The sequence below is a fragment of the Cygnus atratus genome, chromosome 3 (genome assembly GCF_013377495.2).
Source record: "Cygnus atratus isolate AKBS03 ecotype Queensland, Australia chromosome 3, CAtr_DNAZoo_HiC_assembly, whole genome shotgun sequence".
NCBI lineage: Eukaryota > Metazoa > Chordata > Aves > Anseriformes > Anatidae > Cygnus > Cygnus atratus.
Genome location: NC_066364.1, coordinates 26,545,769 through 26,565,025, shown reverse-complemented (window position 1 = coordinate 26,565,025; position 19,257 = coordinate 26,545,769). Strand labels below are relative to the sequence as shown.

The 19,257-nt window shown below is 36.1% G+C and overlaps 2 protein-coding genes across 20 annotated transcripts in view; both read left to right on the top strand.

The window, feature by feature from the left end:
• The window catches only part of DST (dystonin), a 301,653-nt gene that overhangs the window by 167,094 nt on the left and 115,302 nt on the right, over positions 1-19,257 (top strand). For 10 of the 19 annotated variants that reach the window (XM_035542999.2, XM_035543008.1, XM_035542998.2 and 7 more), the window contains 10 exons: positions 303-486; positions 1,475-1,632; positions 1,722-1,900; positions 2,159-2,297; positions 3,059-3,252; positions 5,488-5,650; positions 6,314-6,397; positions 6,488-6,595; positions 6,832-6,930; positions 18,083-18,217. In XM_035542999.2, the coding sequence (XP_035398892.1) occupies positions 303-486; positions 1,475-1,632; positions 1,722-1,900; positions 2,159-2,297; positions 3,059-3,252; positions 5,488-5,650; positions 6,314-6,397; positions 6,488-6,595; positions 6,832-6,930; positions 18,083-18,217 (1,443 nt within the window). Of the gene's footprint in view, positions 1-302; positions 487-1,474; positions 1,633-1,721; positions 1,901-2,158; positions 2,298-3,058; positions 3,253-5,487; positions 5,651-6,313; positions 6,398-6,487; positions 6,596-6,831; positions 6,931-11,211; positions 11,352-11,443; positions 14,204-14,749; positions 18,043-18,082; positions 18,218-19,257 lie in introns of those variants that run through there. The other 9 variants (XM_035542995.2, XM_035542994.2, XM_035542996.2 and 6 more) reach the window with 3 other exon arrangements.
• LOC126913240 (uncharacterized) lies at positions 7,066-10,196 on the top strand. The gene has a single exon (XM_050709736.1). The coding sequence runs from the start codon at positions 8,341-8,343 to the stop codon at positions 10,180-10,182; it is 1,842 nt and encodes a 613-aa protein (XP_050565693.1). The 5' UTR covers positions 7,066-8,340; the 3' UTR covers positions 10,183-10,196.

Genomic DNA, 19,257 nt, shown 5'->3' with positions numbered 1-19,257 from the left:
TGTTGCTACAAGGCATAGATGGAGATGGAGAAATGGTGTCTGATGTGGGGTTGGCTTAACACAGCCCATTACTGGTGTTAAAGTTGGAGAAGGATTTTATTTTGAATATAATCTATCTGGTGTTACTCTGATACCTGTCAAGTGAACCCCAGTCCAGGAACAACAAGCTTTCAGAACCTCAATTTTTTGGCTTTGCTATCTTCGTAATTGGTCAGTACTGTTTTTTAATAAAAAGTGTTAGAGGTAACTGCATGAGTGTTGCATCATTGCTGACCGCACCTTGGGTTTATGATCTGTTGCAGATAAAAACAATGCTGCCAGGTGAACATCAGCAGGTTCTAAGCAATTTGCAGTCCCGCTTTGATGATTTTGTGGAAGACAGCCAGGAGTCCAAAATCTTTACAAGCTCTGATACAGCACAGCTGGAAAGGGAAGTTAATATTTGCAAGCAATACTATCAAGAGCTTCTGAAATCTGCAGAAAGAGGTAAAGCTTTGCTGAGAAAAGTAGAAAGCTGCCCTCGCAAGAGAGATTATAATTCTCAATACGTATTCTCTGTATAAATTCAAGCTCTAGTGAATTACTATTTTATCATATTGATATGGTTAATGTTATAGTTCCTCTGAATGGATAAAGAACTGTCATTTTAACATTTTGCACAATTATATTGTATGAAAAATCAAAGCCTTTTTTTTAAGCTTGCGTGTATTAATCTATGTAAAAATATTGTTAATATACAAAGTGGTAGAAAAAAATTAGCCCTCCCCCAAATTTTTCTGTACACTACAGATTACTGTTTAGTCAGTGTTTCCTTGCTGTTTCTGAATGTTTGAATTCAGCTTCAGTACTTTGTTGAGTTCATAACAATATTAAATTTTTTAACACTGTTAATGCAAGAGAAGTGTCCTAGATTTTTTTGTAGCTCCACAGAATACCTGTAGTTACAGTTCTCTTAACTCTGTTTTTAAATACAACAAGCACAAAAAGCTTAAAATAACTGTTCTGATACTGTCAGGTAGCTAATCACTTACAGGAGTACAGTAGTGCAAAGCTGATTACTGCATTAGCATAGTCCACTATACTTAAGGAAAGATGTGTTGCCTTGTGCCTCCAAAGGAGAATTACAAAAAAAAATATCCCTTGAGATTTCCTAGAGAATCGTGCCTGACATCATCTGGCTGAAAGATTCAGCTACTGAATTTAGCAGTGTCTGCATAAGGGATGATGCCTGTGTGTGGGATGGACAATCGATGATATATGCTAATTTTCAGTGTGAGGAGGTGGTCTAATGATAGCTAAAATTTAAAGGTTCCTAAAATTTGTTTTGTAGTAAAAATTATGGAAATTGATGGGATTTCAGTCATTCATGAAAAGACCTGTCGAATGGTGACTTTATAAAGTCTTTTGTGAGAAGACATGGTGAAAGTGTCACAATGGCTTTGTTTGCTAAAATGTTCTTTGTTTCTTTCAACAGAGGAGCAGGAAGAGTCTATTTACAACCTGTACATCTCAGAAGTCAGAAATATCAGACTTCGGCTGGAGAGCTGTGAGGAGCGGTTAATCCGACAGATCCGAACCCCAATGGAAAGGGATGACCTACATGAAAGTGTGTTTAGGATTTCAGAGCAAGAGGTAAGCCTTTGGGAAAGGCTCTTTTACCTAGAGTACACATCAGATTGATATAGTATAAAAACACTGTCAATCACTGTTCATTTTTACAGAAACTGAAGAAGGAGTTGGATAGACTGAAAGATGACTTGGGAGGCATCACAGATAAATGTGAAGAGTTTTTCAGTCAAGCTGCTGGTTCACCTTCAGTTCCTACTCTGCGCTCCGAACTAAATATTGTCATTCAGAATATGAACCAAGTTTATTCTATGTCTTCCATTTACATAGATAAGTATGTAATAGGCCATCTCCCATCATACACACTGTAGTTTACAGTTTTCTCTTCAAGATAAATTAAAAATATTAGTATGAATAATAATGATCAAGTAAGAGGAGTTAACAATATTTTAGCACTGTATAAAGGGGTATCTGTGACATGAAAAGACTGAAAAACACAAGTGTGTTGAGTATTTTTATTGCTTGTTCAGTTAACAGGAGATTACTGTATTTTTATTGCTTGTTCAGTTAACAGGAGATTACTGTTTTTCAGATTAAAAACTGTAAATTTGGTGTTGAAGAACACCCAAGGAGCAGAATCATTAGTGAAACTTTATGAAACTAAGCTGTGTGAAGAAGAGGCAGTAACTGCTGACAAAAATAATATTGAAAATCTTATGGGTACATTAAAGGTAAGAGTCTACAGGTGCCTGAACAAATAAATAAAAGGGAAATGATCCATCTTGTAACATTTGTTCTGGTTATGCTTTACTGTATAGTTTATCAAAAGTTGGCGTATGTGTTTGGAGGAAAGTCTGCATTAGGACTGATACCTCAACAAAAATAGACTTTGAAACACTGAGAATTGGATAGTTTGCATGTGTATAATTGCAATTAGGTAATGCTTTGCAGTTTCTGAACTTCGAAGAATGCCAGTTGTTAATGCTTCACTAAGACTTATTTTTCTGTCTCTGCAAAGGTAATGCATGCTTAAGGTAACATAAATATATTCTTATGTAAACATGTCCACGGTATGATTCCTCTTACTGCTGTGGTATACTAACTGGGGTTTCCTAGGAGGTTTGGCATTTATCTTTCAGAAAGGCTAAAACTGAAGTTCAGCATTTTTAATACTCTGCATACAGCTTATTTCAATATCTCAAATGATAAGTAATGCTTTTTTGTTAGTGATTGGCACCTACCTAATTTTTTGAAAGCTGTAGTTTATCAGATAAAGATGTTGATTTGCTGGCTGTGTTTTGATGCTTGTGTTGTGGGGGATGCTGTTATTCAGAACTATTTTGCAGTTCACAGCTAATTAGTTGCTTCAAACTCATTTTGGTGTCATTCTAGTGTTTGAGCAACCAGAAGTAATTGCTTATATAAAATATTCATTTATAAGTAGTGTCATAACTTAGGAATTATTTAAAATATTTAATTTATCATACATTAGCAATGGAGATCTGAAGTAGATGAGAAAAGAGAAGTATTCCATGCCTTGGAGGATGAGCTGCAGAAGGCAAAGATGATCAGTGATCAGATGTTTAAAATGCACAAGGAACGTGATCTTGACTTCGACTGGCATAAAGAAAAAGTTGATCAGTTAGCCGAGAGGTGGCAAAATATTCATTCTCAAATTGAGAATAGGTTTGTATAGCTTTTTGTTATAATCTGTTCATGTTTTTTGATGTTCTTGTTGTTTCTGTGGAAAAATAATCAAGAATGAATGTTAATGAGCTATTTGCTAAATGCGCTAAGATCAGGGATTCTTATCTTTTCTGTGCTGCTGACACTGTTGTCTGTTGTTTCTACAGGGATTGTCTCTGCCTGTTGAACACCAAAAGATTAACAAAATAGAGAAACTTTGTTTTATTTCTAACAACTTACTGAGACACAGTAGAGAGAAACTGCCCTTTTACTTTCCAAAAAAAGCCTACAGAAATGGCTTGCTGTCCTATGGAAATGCCATCTGTTTCTCCACATAATTTGTTCTGACAGGCAAAACTCATGAGCTGATTGATCAGTTATGACTGGCTTCATGTTTGCTTGCTTTTAATGACTTAAGTGCTAAGTCTGGAAGCCCTTAGCTTCTATTGACTTCTGTGATAATTTTGTTGCAATAGCTACCAGATTAAAACTTCTGGAGAAGTGCCAGTATTTTCTTTTGGTGTGCAACTGGTTTCATGCAGTCTCCTTAAGCAATTGCAATGTTGCTATAATTTAAGCCTTTCAGTATTATTGTTGTGACTATATTGGAGAGTGTTACTCAAATGCACATGCCTTTACAGATTTACAGATATCACAGAACACGGCTGTCAATAATTTTGAAGGAGATGTCCATACATCTATTTAGTGTTGTTTCCTTTGTAGTATGGAGAAGTTAAGGAAGTCTGTAGTACACAGTCTGAATTTATTTCCTTTAAAATCTACTTTAATTTGTCATTGTAGATAACTTGAACAGGAGCATCAAATACAGCGCTGTTTATGTAAAGTTTCACACAACACCCTTTCACATTTTTGTCCTCCTTTTCTAAGGGATGAGTGTCCACTCAGATGTAATACTGAAGTTATTTGGTTGCAATTAATTAACTTAGTTGGCTCTGTTCAACATCACCAGTAGTTAAAAGGCAGATGGGCAAAAGCTGGCTGATTTAGAGCTGACTGGAGAATGGCTAGCCTTAAATCAACTCAGATGATTCATCATCTGATAGCGTGACAAAAATTAAATGATAAAACAATAGTTCTATGAGGTATTGAAGTGTCCTTATTTCCTCATAGGTCAAACACGAACCAAATGATCTCCTTACAGCTCTGTGTTCTGAATAGAATGTACTGAAAAGTTGCTGTTAATACAAAGTGACTTCTAGTGTAAATAGGACAGATTGTGGTGGTTGCAGCATGTAGCTGTAAACAAACTGCTTTCTGCAAATGTTCACTCTGCTGCTTCCTAACAGCTTGACACTGATGATCATTATATGGAAAGCATATACAAATATTGGCTGCAGTTACCACGATCCCTTCTTACTTTCATGGTTATTGGCGTAAAACTATGCTTAAGTATGAAACCTGACAAATAGTTTATCCTTTGCTTGCTCTTTTTTACTCTCCTTTTGGCATCCTGAGAACAACAGTAGTGCAATTCAAAGTATTTATTCACAGTCAGACAATTCACAATTCGAAGTATTTATTCACAGTTGAGTAAGTTTCTCTGTAATTATGCAGTGTTTTGGATGAGTGGTATTTGTATGATACTTGAAGTAACAGTATAAGGATCATGAAAGTATAACGGTGAGTATTGGAAACCACTTTCAAGAAATACATTGTACTTTTTGCCAGGTCAAAAACATAATTTTAAAAGGAACTTTTTAATGGTCAACAAAATCACTTGCTTTAGCATAGCAAGTGTAACTGCTGTTGTTTTGTGGGAGGTATGGGGTATGGTGAACCGCTGCATAACTCCAGCTCAGCTTTTTGCCTTCTTAATTCACATAAGTCACATTTGAAATTCTCCGACTTCATAGAATTAATGACTGTTGCAGAGACCTTCCTCTTACAGTGTGCCTGGGGATTCCTGTGCTCATGGAGTTTCAAGCAATTTAGCTCACTAATGAGGGATATATGCATAGTTTTTTTTCTGTAGTAGAATCTCTCTTGGGTGTTGTTTATGACAAATGAAAAGGCTTCATCAAGCCGGGGATTTTAGTGTTTGAGAAGTTAATTTACTGTTCAGTTAGTGCTATTTTACAATGTTTATAGTATGCTATACTATACTTAGCTTAGCAGAGCTAAGACGTCCAAAGCCTTGAAGGCTGTATTCAGTATTGTAGTTTTTATCATTTATATTCATCTTTACTCCTTATATATTTTCTAACATAAAATCAGGTTGCGTGACTTAGAAAGTATTAATAAATCTCTGAAGTACTACAAAGATACTTACAATTCATTGGACACTTGGATTCAACAAGTGGAAGATACTCAGAGAAAGATTCAAGAAATTCATCCTGAAAATAGCAAAGCACTGGCTAAACAGCTGAACCAGCATAAGGTACGTAAGGGATCTCATTGTAGGAATTTGCTGCTGTGATGACTGGAGAAGAATTAAAATATCAGTTGAACCCAATGATGTCAGTCTTATTTCTTGACATGAGGTGCTTATATCCCTCAGCCTTTATTGTAAAAATCCAAATTGTCAGCAGCTTTTATATTTTTATGTTCACATATGTTATGTGCAGCTAACATTTTTAATATATCACTCATTAATTATTACTATTTTATAGACCAGTTTTGGTCCTCAGATTTGCAAACATAAAACCTTAGAGAGTGCCTAAAATTATTGGCTTATCACCTCACTTTTTTATTTAGTGCTACTCTTGGTAATTATGGACATAGAAATATATTTATAACAATAATGTATTTATATAACAAAATATTTTCATGTAACAAATTATATGTGTGAAATGGTATAACCCTAATTTGTTTTTGAGCTTTGCTCACCAGGTATTAAGCCTGGCAGGATTTTTTCCACCACTTTTGTACTGTAAACCAAGCAAAACCAGGAAATGGGCTTGAGCTTGCAATTACTTGTACACATGTGGAAATGTGCGTATTATGTAATTTGATGTTGTTAGATAAAATAGAAATGCTAATAACAACAGCCATAAGAAAAGAATCACTTTTTAAGATAAAGATGTAGATTCATATTTTACAGATGCTGGTTTCTGAGATTGAGATGAAACAAAGCAAAATAGATGAATGCCAGAAATATGCAGAACAGTACTCAGCTGCTGTGAAGGTAATAAATACTGGTATACTTAGAATCCTTTTATTAGTGTCAGTATCATGTGGAATGCTGACTATTTTGTGTATTTTATGTTTTTTATAGGACTACGAGTTGCAGACTATGACATACAGAGCTATGGTTGACTCCCAACAAAAATCTCCAGTGAAACGTCGAAGAATGCAAAGCTCATCAGACTTCATTATTCAAGAGGTAAACGGATTTCTTATGATAGGAAAACTTGATGCATCTTTGCTTTAAACTGAGTAAACAAAAGAATGAGATTTAGGATTTATTAGGAAAATGAAATTGGAATCAAAGTCGGGATAGGTTCTAGAAAAGTATTTATCACTTCTTAAAAGGTTAATTCTAGGTAGTTGTCTTTTTACATTACGTGGCATTCAGGGTGAGTTTCACTCTTGCCGCCCTCCCATTTTGTTTCTCTGCAGTTCATGGATTTACGGACTCGTTATACTGCCCTAGTGACCCTGATGACGCAGTACATAAAGTTTGCAGGTGATTCTCTGAAAAGACTGGAAGAGGAAGAGGTAGGTCATCTGCTAAAAGACAACCGAACAAAAAGAACAGCTAAGCAAATAAAGAGCAATCTATCTATCTGCTGGAATTATTCACAAAGTTAGCAGCAGATACAAAAGACCGAATTCCTTATATACTGTGCTCTATACAGTAATGTAGGAGTATCAAATTACAACATTCAGATAAGCAAAACCATATCATCCATACGTTTTACCAGTTCTTCCAGTTGGAAGGATCCAGTTGGAAGGCTTACTAATTTCTGCTGGAGATGCAGTTACATACAGTACATTTTAATACTGCAGTATTTTAGGGCTCGATCTTTGGGATATATGCCGACATTAAGCTGAGTATGTATTCTGGTCCACTTACAATATATAAAGGAGCCCATTAAACAGGGAGATGCAGTGTCCTCTCAAATTTCTTAATTATTTTTGACATGTTTAGATTTTTTTCCTTCTACCTTTCTACTGTATTGATTCCTTAGGGTCAAATAGAATTTTATTCATGTTTAGTGTTGAATCTTATTAACAAGCGTAGGTTACTGAAATTAAACTGACAGATTAGTCAGAATACATTCTTGCTGCAGAAATACCATTCCAAATAATTGAGAAAAAAAAATGAAAAATTTCACTTTCTTCATAAATCTGTTTCTCTCGGAAAGTAATTCAGTTTCTTAAGGGCTATAGTGTTTTAATATAATCTATACACTTCAAATCTCTAAAATAAAGCCCTGTTATAGTCTTATGATTAATTGTGCCCATATTAAATTTGGTCCTGTGTAACTTACATAAAATTGGAAAACATTCAGAAGTATAAATTTTAATGTTGTTACAGAAAAAAAAACACACAGAGTTCTTAAACGAATTTTACGTAATTCTGGTGCTGACTTTGTTTTTATTGCCTTTCTGGCTTTTGAATACCTTTTGAACAAACCACTAATGCTAAGAGAATGCATCTTTGCACTAATGTACATCATTAAAGTGGTGGAGTGTGCAAATGGAAATAGATAAGCTTCTTGATACGTAGCCACTGAAACTGAGTATTTAGTCTAACTAACAATACTAACTTTATAATGGATAAAAAGTGAAACAAAGAACAAGAATTGAAATGGGGACCAAGAATCCTGTGAATGCTGATAGGCTTCATGTTCCTCAAGAACAAATGGAATCTATTAAATGCTTCTGAGTCTCCATCTGCTCTGAATCCCCAGGACTGCTTTTTTTCTTTTGGAAATCAAATACTCTCTATCCAAACCCTGATCTGCTCCTGAATTCTTCTAAATTTCTGATAGCTTCTTCGAAGATAACCTAAATAGGTTTCAAAAGAGGAATAATAGTATGTTTTCCTCAGATCAGACCTCTGAAATCTGTGGTTGTTCCAAGATTTTCTTTCATGACAGTCTTTCTTCTTAACTCTCAGTAATGGCGTTAAGAATGCACAGAATAAAGAAAAATAAGATCCTTTCCATGATATCTCTGTTTAATCCATGTTACTGTCATGCTCAGAGCTTACCAGATGACAGTGAACTCCAGCAACCTGTGAAGTCAACTGAAGTCTTTGAACGGTTGGTGTGTAATGAAGCAGTTGAATTCAGAGAGGAAAATGCACCTAATGAAAGCATGATGGATGTGGAATATATGCAAAAAGATAACTCTTTGGATAAAGCTAAGCAAACAGAAAATACACTGGAAATTCACAGAAGAAAATTACACAGAGATGATAAAATCAAAGTTGATAGAACATTAAAAAAAGTTGTAAATCTCAATGATCAAGAAAGTAGCATTAGTGGCAACAGAGAAAATAAGCTACATACGGAGCAAGATAATGTAATGGGGTTTGGTAATCAAAGTAAAGAAAACAAAAATGATAGAAAAGATTCCTTTGTTTCAGCTGAGATCTCTGTGAGTGCGAATAATTATCCTGGTGAAAGGTTAAGTCAGCAAATCGTTAATGGAGAGAGACAGAAAATAGAGGGAGTGTCAAAAAAATTATCTGAAGTGGAAATAATACGTGAAAATAAAGAAAAAGGTTGTTCAAGAAAGGCAGGGAGCAATGTTCCAGCAAAGGAAGGATATGAGATGCAATCAGAAACTAATTTTGAGCTAACAATGAAGAAAGATGAAGTTATTACAAAAACTGGAGAGCATGCCCAGAGCATCAGCCCTCACAAAGAGCAACATTTTTCAGCAGAAACATTTTTTGAATGTCAGAGTAAAGAACATTGCTTTACAGAAAGCAGTAGCAGCAATACCGTAAGTTCTGAAGACAAAGAGTTTCAAGTGTGTGGTGAAGATGGTGACTCTTTATCAGGTCTAAGGAATGCTGTACCTTTAGAGAAAGTTGCATCTACTTTCAGAGAACTGGGAGTGCACAACAGAAGTGAAAAAATGAAGTTAAGTCTGCAGTCTGTGGGTAATCCAGGCATTTCTGGTAGTATTGAAAGGGACGCAAACAAACTGCACAGAACATCTCTGGGTAAAAGTTACTTCATAAAACAAAGTGAAACCCTAGAAAAATCAACTCTAAATCGAAATGAAGCCAGGAGTACAACACAAGAAATTTTGGCTTTTTCATCAGGAAATATTTCAGAGAATCAGCATGCAACAAAAGTCTCTCAATCTAATCAACCAGTGGAGAGTGATCCAAGTTTCAGTACAGAATTGCTGAGAAAGGCAGGTGATTTAAATTCCCTCTCAGAAATTATTTCTGGAGGAGATAATCATTTTCCATTTTCAGAACATGGATTAGCAAAAAAGATTTTGAGTCACGAGGGGGAAGTAAGTGAGAAGAAAATATCGCAGGGTAAAAATTATGGTTTGGACAACATAAATATAAGCAGGAAGAAACTGAGTGGAGAGGACAAGTTAGAACAGGATCAGAAATGTAAAGATTTATTGCTAGTAGCAGAAATGGACAGCAAGGATAAAGGTCATAACACAAAGGTACCTGGAAAAACCACTGGACTACAGAAAACATTCTGTGAAAACACAGGAAACAAAAACTCACTTGACAGGAGAAGGGAGACAAAGACAAAAGACAGTGGTAATGAAGATAAAAGGAGCACAACTATAACTGAGGTACCAGAGTTTTTATGCAATGCAAACAGAAAAGTTAAATTAAGAATGATTCTAAACCAATCCAAATCAACGTTTGAATCTGAAAATATGTCAAGGTCAAGTGATTTAAAGTTGATTCAATATAATTTAAACAATGCATATACTAATGATATACTAATTACTGTGCATTTTGATTTTTTATTTTGATTTTTTGTTTTTCATAAATTTATCCATATATTCATTTTATATTACTATTTAATTGCCATCCTCTTCTCCACCCAGCTGATGCTCAGCCATGCCAGTTAGAAATAATGGAAGCTAACAAAATTTAATTTGGGACTAATCTGTATTTTCAGTTTGTTTCAAGCATAATACATAGGTTTAGTGCCAGAAGAGCATAAAAGGAGATCGGATAAGAAATCACTGTAAATGTTTTGTGTTGGCTAGGATCTGTTCAAAATTGTCTGTGTGGAGGGTCAGGGGAAGTACAGAGTGAAATTGAAAAAGCTGCCTTTGCATTAGCCTTTTAGGAAATTAGTTTCATATATCATGTGAAGAATCAGGTAAATCTGGTAAATTTGAACTACAACATTTTGTTTATTTGAAAATACTGCTATAATTTCCTTCCATGCCATATCTGTATGATTGTAGGAATATGGGTGTGTTCTTACCTCATGTTAGCTCACACTAGGTACCTAATGCCATAATTGTGCTACTGAAGGTAAGGTATGTATGGTTTCAACTATATTCTTATGCATTGCTTCTAAGAGTTTGCCTTCACCTGCCAACATATGGAGACTACTGTCTGGTTTTTGCTAGGATTTTTCTAACTACCATGTTTATGTTCTAACTGTGTCTACACCACAGAGCAGCTGTGCTCCTAGTCCCCCAGCCGAGGCAGTGGATGTGTTGATACTGTGGAGCACAGTACAGAACATAGATATATTGGGGGATAGTTCCCTTTGTGGTCTTGACGCATCTTGACTCTAGCTCTAAATGCTGTTTCTTTTCTTGGAGACATCCAAACTTCTTGTGAGTTACTTTTGCTTGTGAGCATAAAAAGCTTCCTCCGTTTCCTGCTGTACTGATCCAAAAGCGGTAGTTTCTGCTTGGGAATTCTTGTGCATAGTGTTTGGCTCACTGTTTGCTCTACATATTTGTTTGGAGAAAAAGCGTGTGCAAGCTGTTTGACTCTGCTAATCACTAAGAGGCATCTGACTGAAGTGAGAGGCTTCAGGACTTCTTCGTTATGCGGATGTCTTTATGAAGGGTTTCATATTTGGCTAATGGTAACTTCCTGAAGCTTACTGTATCAAGAGAAGGTGATGGTGGTGGGAACTGCTCGTTCTACTTTCTGGATGTACCATGCAATATGAGTAAGTATTTTCCACTTTGCTTTTAAAAGAGCTTAATGTTTCATACGCCGTATTAGAAAAACTACATTATAACTTGTCTTATTTTTCTACAGATATTAAGGAAGGAGGAGGCATCAGTGCGTGAGGCATATTCAGATCTAATGGCACAGCAAAATAGCACGACTGATGAGAACAGAAAACTCATGGGAAAGGTAAAAGCACTTGAGGAGATGTTGGAGGATCTGAAGAAGCAAAAATTCCAAGTGGAGCAGGAGCTCCCCAAATTGAGGGAAGCTGCAGAAAATGAGCGGAAAAAGCAGCAAAAGGATATGGAAGAGATCTGTCTTCAGAAGACCAAGGCTGAGCAAGAGGCAAAGCAGTGTCGTGTAGATCTAGAGAGCACTGAGAAAGAGAAAGCAGATGCAAAGCAGGAGTTGGAGTGTGTAAGGCAGCTTGTTTTTCAGGCGGAGACTCAAAGAAGTATACTGGAAGAAAACCTCCGGGCTTTTCGAAACCAAATAGAAGAAGGCACCTTTACCAGAAGAAACCTTGAAGAACATCTGAGAAGAAAGGATACTAATCTTCACGATTTAGAGCAACAAAAAAAATCCCTTATGCAGGAGCTGAAGAAAAAAACAGAAGGAGAAGAGAAACTTATGAAACTGATAAGGCAAATGGAGCAAGATCTTGAATGTAAAGGGAATCTATCAGAAATAAAGCTGAAAGAAAAAGAGAAAACTGAAGCCAGAAGGAAGGTTGTTGAAGGCAGGTACTCTGTAACTAGAGAAACTTCCCTGCCAACTTACACAGCTGGGCAAAGCAGCCAGTGTAAGACTGATTCTGAAATTACAAGTTTCCAGAAGAAACAAGAAGCAAAAATAGTAGAAGAACTAAAGCAGAAGGTGGATGAACTAAATCTTGCTAACAAGAAAGCTGATAAAACTATTAAAGACCTCAAATATGAACTGAATGAAATTGAGCTTCAAAAATCATCAACAGAGGAAAAGTCTCGTTTATTAAAAGAAAAATTAGATGAAGTCAATAGTGAACTTAAATGTCTAAAAATTAAGTTGGAGGAAAAAGACCAAGTAGAGCAGGGATATTTGCAACAGTTGAAAGAACTGGACAAGCAGTTACATAGAACTACAGGTAAAGCTGAAGAGGTGATGCAGGAAGCTATAGATCTTAAGAAAATTAAGATGAACTATCAGGAGGAGCTGAAATCTGTTCATCAGGAAAAGGCACATCTAAAAAGAGAAGTGGAAGAATTAACTAGATCACAGGCAAAAACTGAAATCACTATCAAACATTTAAATTCACAAATCAGTTCTCTTCAAAAAGAGAAGCTGGCAGCTGAACACAGAACACAGTCATGCAAAGGAGAAGCAAGTAATCTTCAGGACAAATATAAGAAAATACAGGAAGAATTGCTTCAAAAAACAAAAGTAGAAAAGGAGTACCATCAGGAGATCCAGATGCTGAAGAATGAATTAGCCAAAAGTAATCAGGTGTCAGAAACATTGAAACGAAAGATAGAGGACCTTAATAAATGGAACACTGAAACAAAACTACTAATGAAGCAAATTCAATCTGAATCAGAGAAGATGACTTTGGAAAAACAAAGTATTCAGAGGAAAAATGAAGCATTAAAAACCCTAGCAGATGGTTTCAAAGAGCAGCTGCGTACAACAAATGAACAATTGCACAAGCAAACAATAATGGAGCAAGAATTCCTATGTAAAATCAAAAGTCTAGAAGATGATCTAGCAAAAACAAAAGATTTAGCTAGTGAATATAAACAAAAATGTGATAAACAAAGTGCTTCCACCCTAACCATTGAACTGGAGATTAAAAATCTAAATGCCCAAGTGTGTGCTTTAACTACAGAAAAGAAAGTGAGTGAACAGAAAATACAACTACAGGAAGTTCATATACAAGAACTAAGTAGTAAATTAAAAAAAATACAGGATGAACTCCACCAGAAGACTCTGGATGAACAAATGGCACGCAAGAAAATGATTCTGTTTCAGGAAGAATCAATCAAGTTTAAACACTCTGCAGAGGAATTTAGGAAAAAAGTGGAAAAATTACTGGAATCTCATAGCAACACAGAAAAGGACATTTCTGGCATAAAACTAGAGTGTGTTGCTCTTCAGCAGGAAAAGCATATGGCTGAGGAAAACATCATGTTGTACAAAATACAGATTGAAGATCTGCAAGAAAGGCTTAAAAAATGTCATGAGCAACTGCAGCAAGGGAAGCATGCTGAAATGGACTATCACCAGAAGTGCAGGAAACTTGAGGAAGAGTTGGAAGTGCAGAAGCGTTTGGTTGAGGGCTTGAAACAAAAAATGGACTTGCAGGTCAAGGAGAGTGAACACAGATTTCTTTTGTTTCAGAATGAAGTTCAGCAAAATAATAAATTCAAAGATTGTGGATTTAACTTGAGCTGTGAGAGAAGAGGGAATTACTTGAATGACACCTCAGCTAGAGAATTTGAACAACTTCTTCCACATGCAAAACCTCATTCACCTTTGTTCAGGCAGAAACAGGAGAGGTCAGGCTTTACGACTGGTCAAATAGAAGAAAATACACTGTACGTGAGTGCTGATGATACGATACCAAAGGAGGTGCAGTTCCAGATGTCGAGAATAAACCAATCACTAGAAGATGGAAACCCACAATCTTTTACAGAGTTTGTTTCTCAAACAAGTACGCAGTTCCAGATAACTTTTGATAAAGGAAGTGAAATCAGTGGAACATCTGAAAGAGACAAATTAAGAAACAGGAACCTACACAGTTCCAGACAAACTATTAGGCCTGGAGAAGACATGAAACATGAATTAGGATTAGTAAAACTGCACCCCTTGGAGGTATACACTACATTTTGTGAGGGTTTGCCTTCCTAATACTGTTTTTTACTATTCTATTTCATTTTTTTTTAGTTATGCTTTACAGTATTCTGTATTCTCTTTCATGTTTCTTATGTTCTTACCTTGGTGAAGGGTACCCCTTCATTTTCACATTACACAAGCTTTTCATTAAATCTTTGCGGCAGGCTTGTTAATATATGTGAAACACTTCATTTTCCATGCCTTGTTGGAAATAGGAATTCACATACACCGTTCTATCATTACTGGTCAAAATGAGCTTTGATTAACAGTGGTAAGTTCACATAGTAACAACAAGTGTTGCTTAGTCTACTCCTATTCTGGTTGTTGAATAAATATTTGAAACAGTGAATCCATTTTAAAACTCTAGCTACCTATATTTCTGTGCTGTCCAATGCTAATAGCAGCTCCCCTTTCCAACATACTCAAGTTCTCCCTTTTGTTGCTCTGGTGGTGGATTTAGGAGTGAATTATGTACAGCATAGTTCTGCAGATCTGTTTCTCACTGTGCAAAATTCCTATTTACAGATAGTGAAGAACAAGCAGTATGACATGCATGTTGAAGTTACAACATTAAAACAAGAAAATGACAAGACTTTTGGTAACGAAGACAGAATGTTTGAGGGATACAAAACATCTGAAGGGTTTAGGAGAGAAGACTTTGCAAAGATGAATTCTTTCTTAGGGGAAGAGATTTTGAGAACTGCTGATGATACTCAGTTGGAGTATTTTACAGAGGAATATGATGATATTAAATTTCAAGGTCTCCGACATGATGTGACTGCCAGACAGCTGGCTGAAGTTAAACTTTTAGACAGGGTTACAATTGAGGAGCTCCGTTCTGGGCAGAAAACTATTAATGAGGTTCAGAAAAGTCTTGAAAAATTTTTAACTAAACCTACAGCTATAGCTGGGCTGTACCTTGAATCCAGCAAAGAAATACTCTCTTTTGCTTTAGCGGTAAAGAAAAGAATCATAGGGAAAGCATTGGCATTAGCATTTTTAGAGGCCCAAGCAGCTACTGGTTTCATCATTGATCCTACAACAGGTCAGAAATTCTCTGTTGATGATTCAGTTGTTAGGGAGCTGGCAGATAATGAATTCAGGAGTAGACTGCATGAGGCAGAGAAAGCTGTTTTGGGTTATTGCTGTTCTGGTAAAGTGCTATCTGTGTATCAGGCTATGGAAGCTCGACTTGTAGAAAGACAAAAAGGTAAAAATATCCTTGAAGCTCAAATTGCAAGTGGGGGGGTCATTGATCCTATAAGAGGTGTTCGTGTACCTCCGGAAACTGCAGTGCAGCTTGGCTTGCTTAGTAACACAGTTTTAAAATTTTTGCATGAGCCCTCTAGTAATGCAAAATGCTTTCACAATCCAAATAACAGGAAAGCTATGTACTACTGTGATTTGCTGAAAATGTCTTTATTCAGTGTAAGCAGTAAATGTTTTCTGCTTCCAGTTGGTGAAAGGAAAATAAGCAGCCCATCTGCAGAGAAAAGTCATAAAATTTCTGTAGTAGACATCAAAACAGGAGCTGAAATGTCTTCTTATGAGGCTTATCAGAAAAAATGTGTTGATAAAGCTACATATCTTGAGCTTTCAAAACAGGAATTTGATTGGAAGGAGTCTACGTGTTTTGACTCAGATGGGAATTCTTTTCTTTTGCTTACAGATCTTAAAACTGGTGTACAGTTTAATATCGAGGAGACCTTAAATCAGGGTAGAATTGACAGAGCAGTAGTCAATAAATATAAGGAGGGTTTAATCACAATTAATGAGTTTGGAGATATTTTACTTACCAGTTCACAACCAAATAAAGATTTAAAGAGTCCTATTGCAGGATTTTGGCTTTCTGAAACCAATGAAAGAATTCCAGTTTTAAAAGCCTCGCGCAAAAACCTGGTAGATAGAGTTACTGCTCTCCGGTGTCTTGAAGCTCAGGTTAGTACAGGAGGCATAATTGATCCATTTACTGGGAAAAAGTACAGTGTTTCAGAAGCTTTGCAAAGGGAGTTAATTGATGATGGTTGTGCCAAGCAAATTCAGCAATGTGAACTAATCTTTACTGGGATCATTCACCCTGTAAGGAATACAGTTATGTCAGCTGTTGAAGCTATGAGTGTAAATGCCCTAGACAAGGAAATGGGTATGCGCTGCCTGGAGTATCAGTACCTGACTGGTGGGTTGATAGATCCAAAATCTCACTCCAGATTAACAATGGAAGATGCAATTAAGAGTGGTGTTATTGATGCTGTCACAGCTACGAAGATGAAAGATGAAAAAATGTATGTTAAAGTTATAACATGCCCCAAAACAAAGAAGAAGTTAACCTACAAAGAAGCTTTAGAGAGAGCTGTTTTTGATTGCCACACTGGACTACGATTATTAGAAGCTGCTCAACCCATGAAAACGGGAATTTCTAGTCTATATTATGCTTCGTAATGGAATAAGATATTAGTGCTCGTTTGGGGCCTGATTTAAAGTCAATTCAAGTCAAGGAAAAGATCTATGATTATTTTTATGAAAAGTTACAGACGGTATTGTCTAGTGTAGTCATGAGTTGCTTTAAAACTAATTAGTGTAAACCACTAATTAGTATAAACCAGTAACCTGTAATTAGCTATTACTTTTCATAAAGTTTAAAATTTTAGGTAAACTTAGGTAAATTCATAATTTCAAAATGCAGACTGTCTTCAGTGTTCACCTGAAGGCCATATCTGACATAACGTACGTGCAGGTGTTACAAAAGAGAAGTTATACCGAGGTTGGTGGAGTTAACATTAGTGTGAAATACGTATATTTAGGTGAGACGAGGATCAGATTTTTATATTAAAAACTGAAAGAGATTGCCCATTTTGTGAATGAAGACAGTGCAGTATTTCATACAACGCACTTCATTTAATATTAAAAATCACTTTGCAACTATAATTTATTGTACAAAGGTGAAAAAGTACTATACAAGGGCTAATCTGCAGTCCAGTAAGCACTTAATGCATAAGTAGCTTTTTCCATGATAGTATTTAATTAATTTTAAAAGGCTACTCATATCACAAAATTGCATATCCAGTTTTTTTCACACTTAGGTAACTTTTTTGATAATTTTTCTCAAAACTTTAATAGGGAAATGAATTACTATTACATATCCAATTAATAAAAATACCATTGAAATAGAATGTCTTCATTTTTACTTCTTCAAGGTCTTCATTTTATTTGCGGAAGCACTTCATTTTTACATGGAAGTGCTTAGATATGTTTTCTAAGTACTATTACATTTCAAACTACTAACAGGTCATGTTACTATTAAAATGTATATGTATTTTTCCATGCAGAAAAATATGAAATGTGTCAGCATTTTACTTTTATTGTCCTTGTTTCTGTAGACATAGAAGCAATGTATTCTTCCTAACTGTAATTTAGTAATCCATGTTCATAGATTATACAATACCAGTATCCTGTGTTAGCTTTAGATATCCATACCTGAGGGTAATGCAAAGGCAGCAATTCAAAGATAGTTTATATGCAAATGTTTTTTAGATTTTATCTGCTGAGTAGTGGCTGGGAAGCTATATATATTTTTTTAATATCAATCATTTTATAATGAATGTACATGTGTATGATTAAGCACTATAATCATAATTACATATCTTTTGAGGAATTATTCTCTTAATGTGTATAATTATGTGGCATTTTTGTTCTTACGTCAAAGTGTTGCAATAATGCATGTGGTGATAAATAAAAAGAAATCGCTTTACGGTTATGTGATACTGCCATTGTGGTAGAATTGTGTTTCTATGGATGTGAATATTAAATATTCCAACAATTTACATTTACATGTTTTTTACAATCTGTGGTGCTCGTCAGAAGTCAATGGAAGAAGAAAAGAAGGAACATGTTGAGAAAGCTGGGGATTTGCTGAAATGGGTGTCAAACCTCAGCAAGACACTCAGCAAAGAAGGAGGAGAAAAGGCTGAAAAGACAGATTTGCCTAAGCAGCAGGTACATAGATGTCTTTTGGTAAAATAGCACTTCCCCTTTTTAGTTTTTTGTATTGATTAAAATGATAAAATATTCCATAAATGCTTTTTTTCTCCAAATCACCATCCACAATTTACTAAGGATGTAATTTCACATTTTGTTGTGAGTGGAGGATTGGATAAATGTTCAAACAAACACATTACTCAGGAACAATTGCAAGCTGCCTTTCACACTCCTGGAGTGTGTTATATTCTGACAGTACAAAATCTCAATTTAGAGAAACTATACCCTGCATGCCATAATCCAGCTATTGTAGAGGGACAGTGTGTCCTGGCAAGATGGCACTTTGTAGGTCTGCTGCCTGGTCCTGACATGGTTCAGTGAATGAGCCTGGTGACTTCTACCCTAGCACCAGGAGGGAGAAAGTTGGCAGGAGGGGCCTGTGGGCCAGGTTTGTTTTTATTTGCTATTAAAAAGTTATCTTGAGGGGTCTTCTTATGGGTTGGCTTATGAGATGGTAGTTGAAAGTCTTTGAACAGATGCACACTCCTCTTCGAATCTGCTGCCTTAGGGAATACAGAGGGTGTCAGCTGGGCCCTTTTTGCTACCACGCTAGTAGTCCACAGGCTGCTGGAGGGGCCTGTCATGCTTTCTTTGTATTTGGTAGATCTGTTGTTGTGCACAGTTGTTACTCTGACCGTGCATTTACATCTGTGAAGTTTCACAACATTTCTAGCAGCTCCCCTGCCAGGTTTGTCACACAAAATAGCTTAGTGACACCTAAAAGGATTTCCACAAGTGAAGGCCCACCTGCCCACTTCACAGCAGAGAAATGAAGCACTGTCTTTTACACATCTCTCGGATGTAGGCTGGATATGTAGTCATGCAAACGTGATTTTGGCCCGTCTTTTAAGCTGCCTATTCTGTGTTTTTATTTTGGTCATGGGCACTGGTGCCAGTTAGAGTGGCAGCGTGTACAGGAGTCAAGCTTGCCATCAGGCAGGATGTCAGCTCTGCAGTCCCCACCTGCCACCAGTCCCAGTGTGCTGCTTGTTCATACA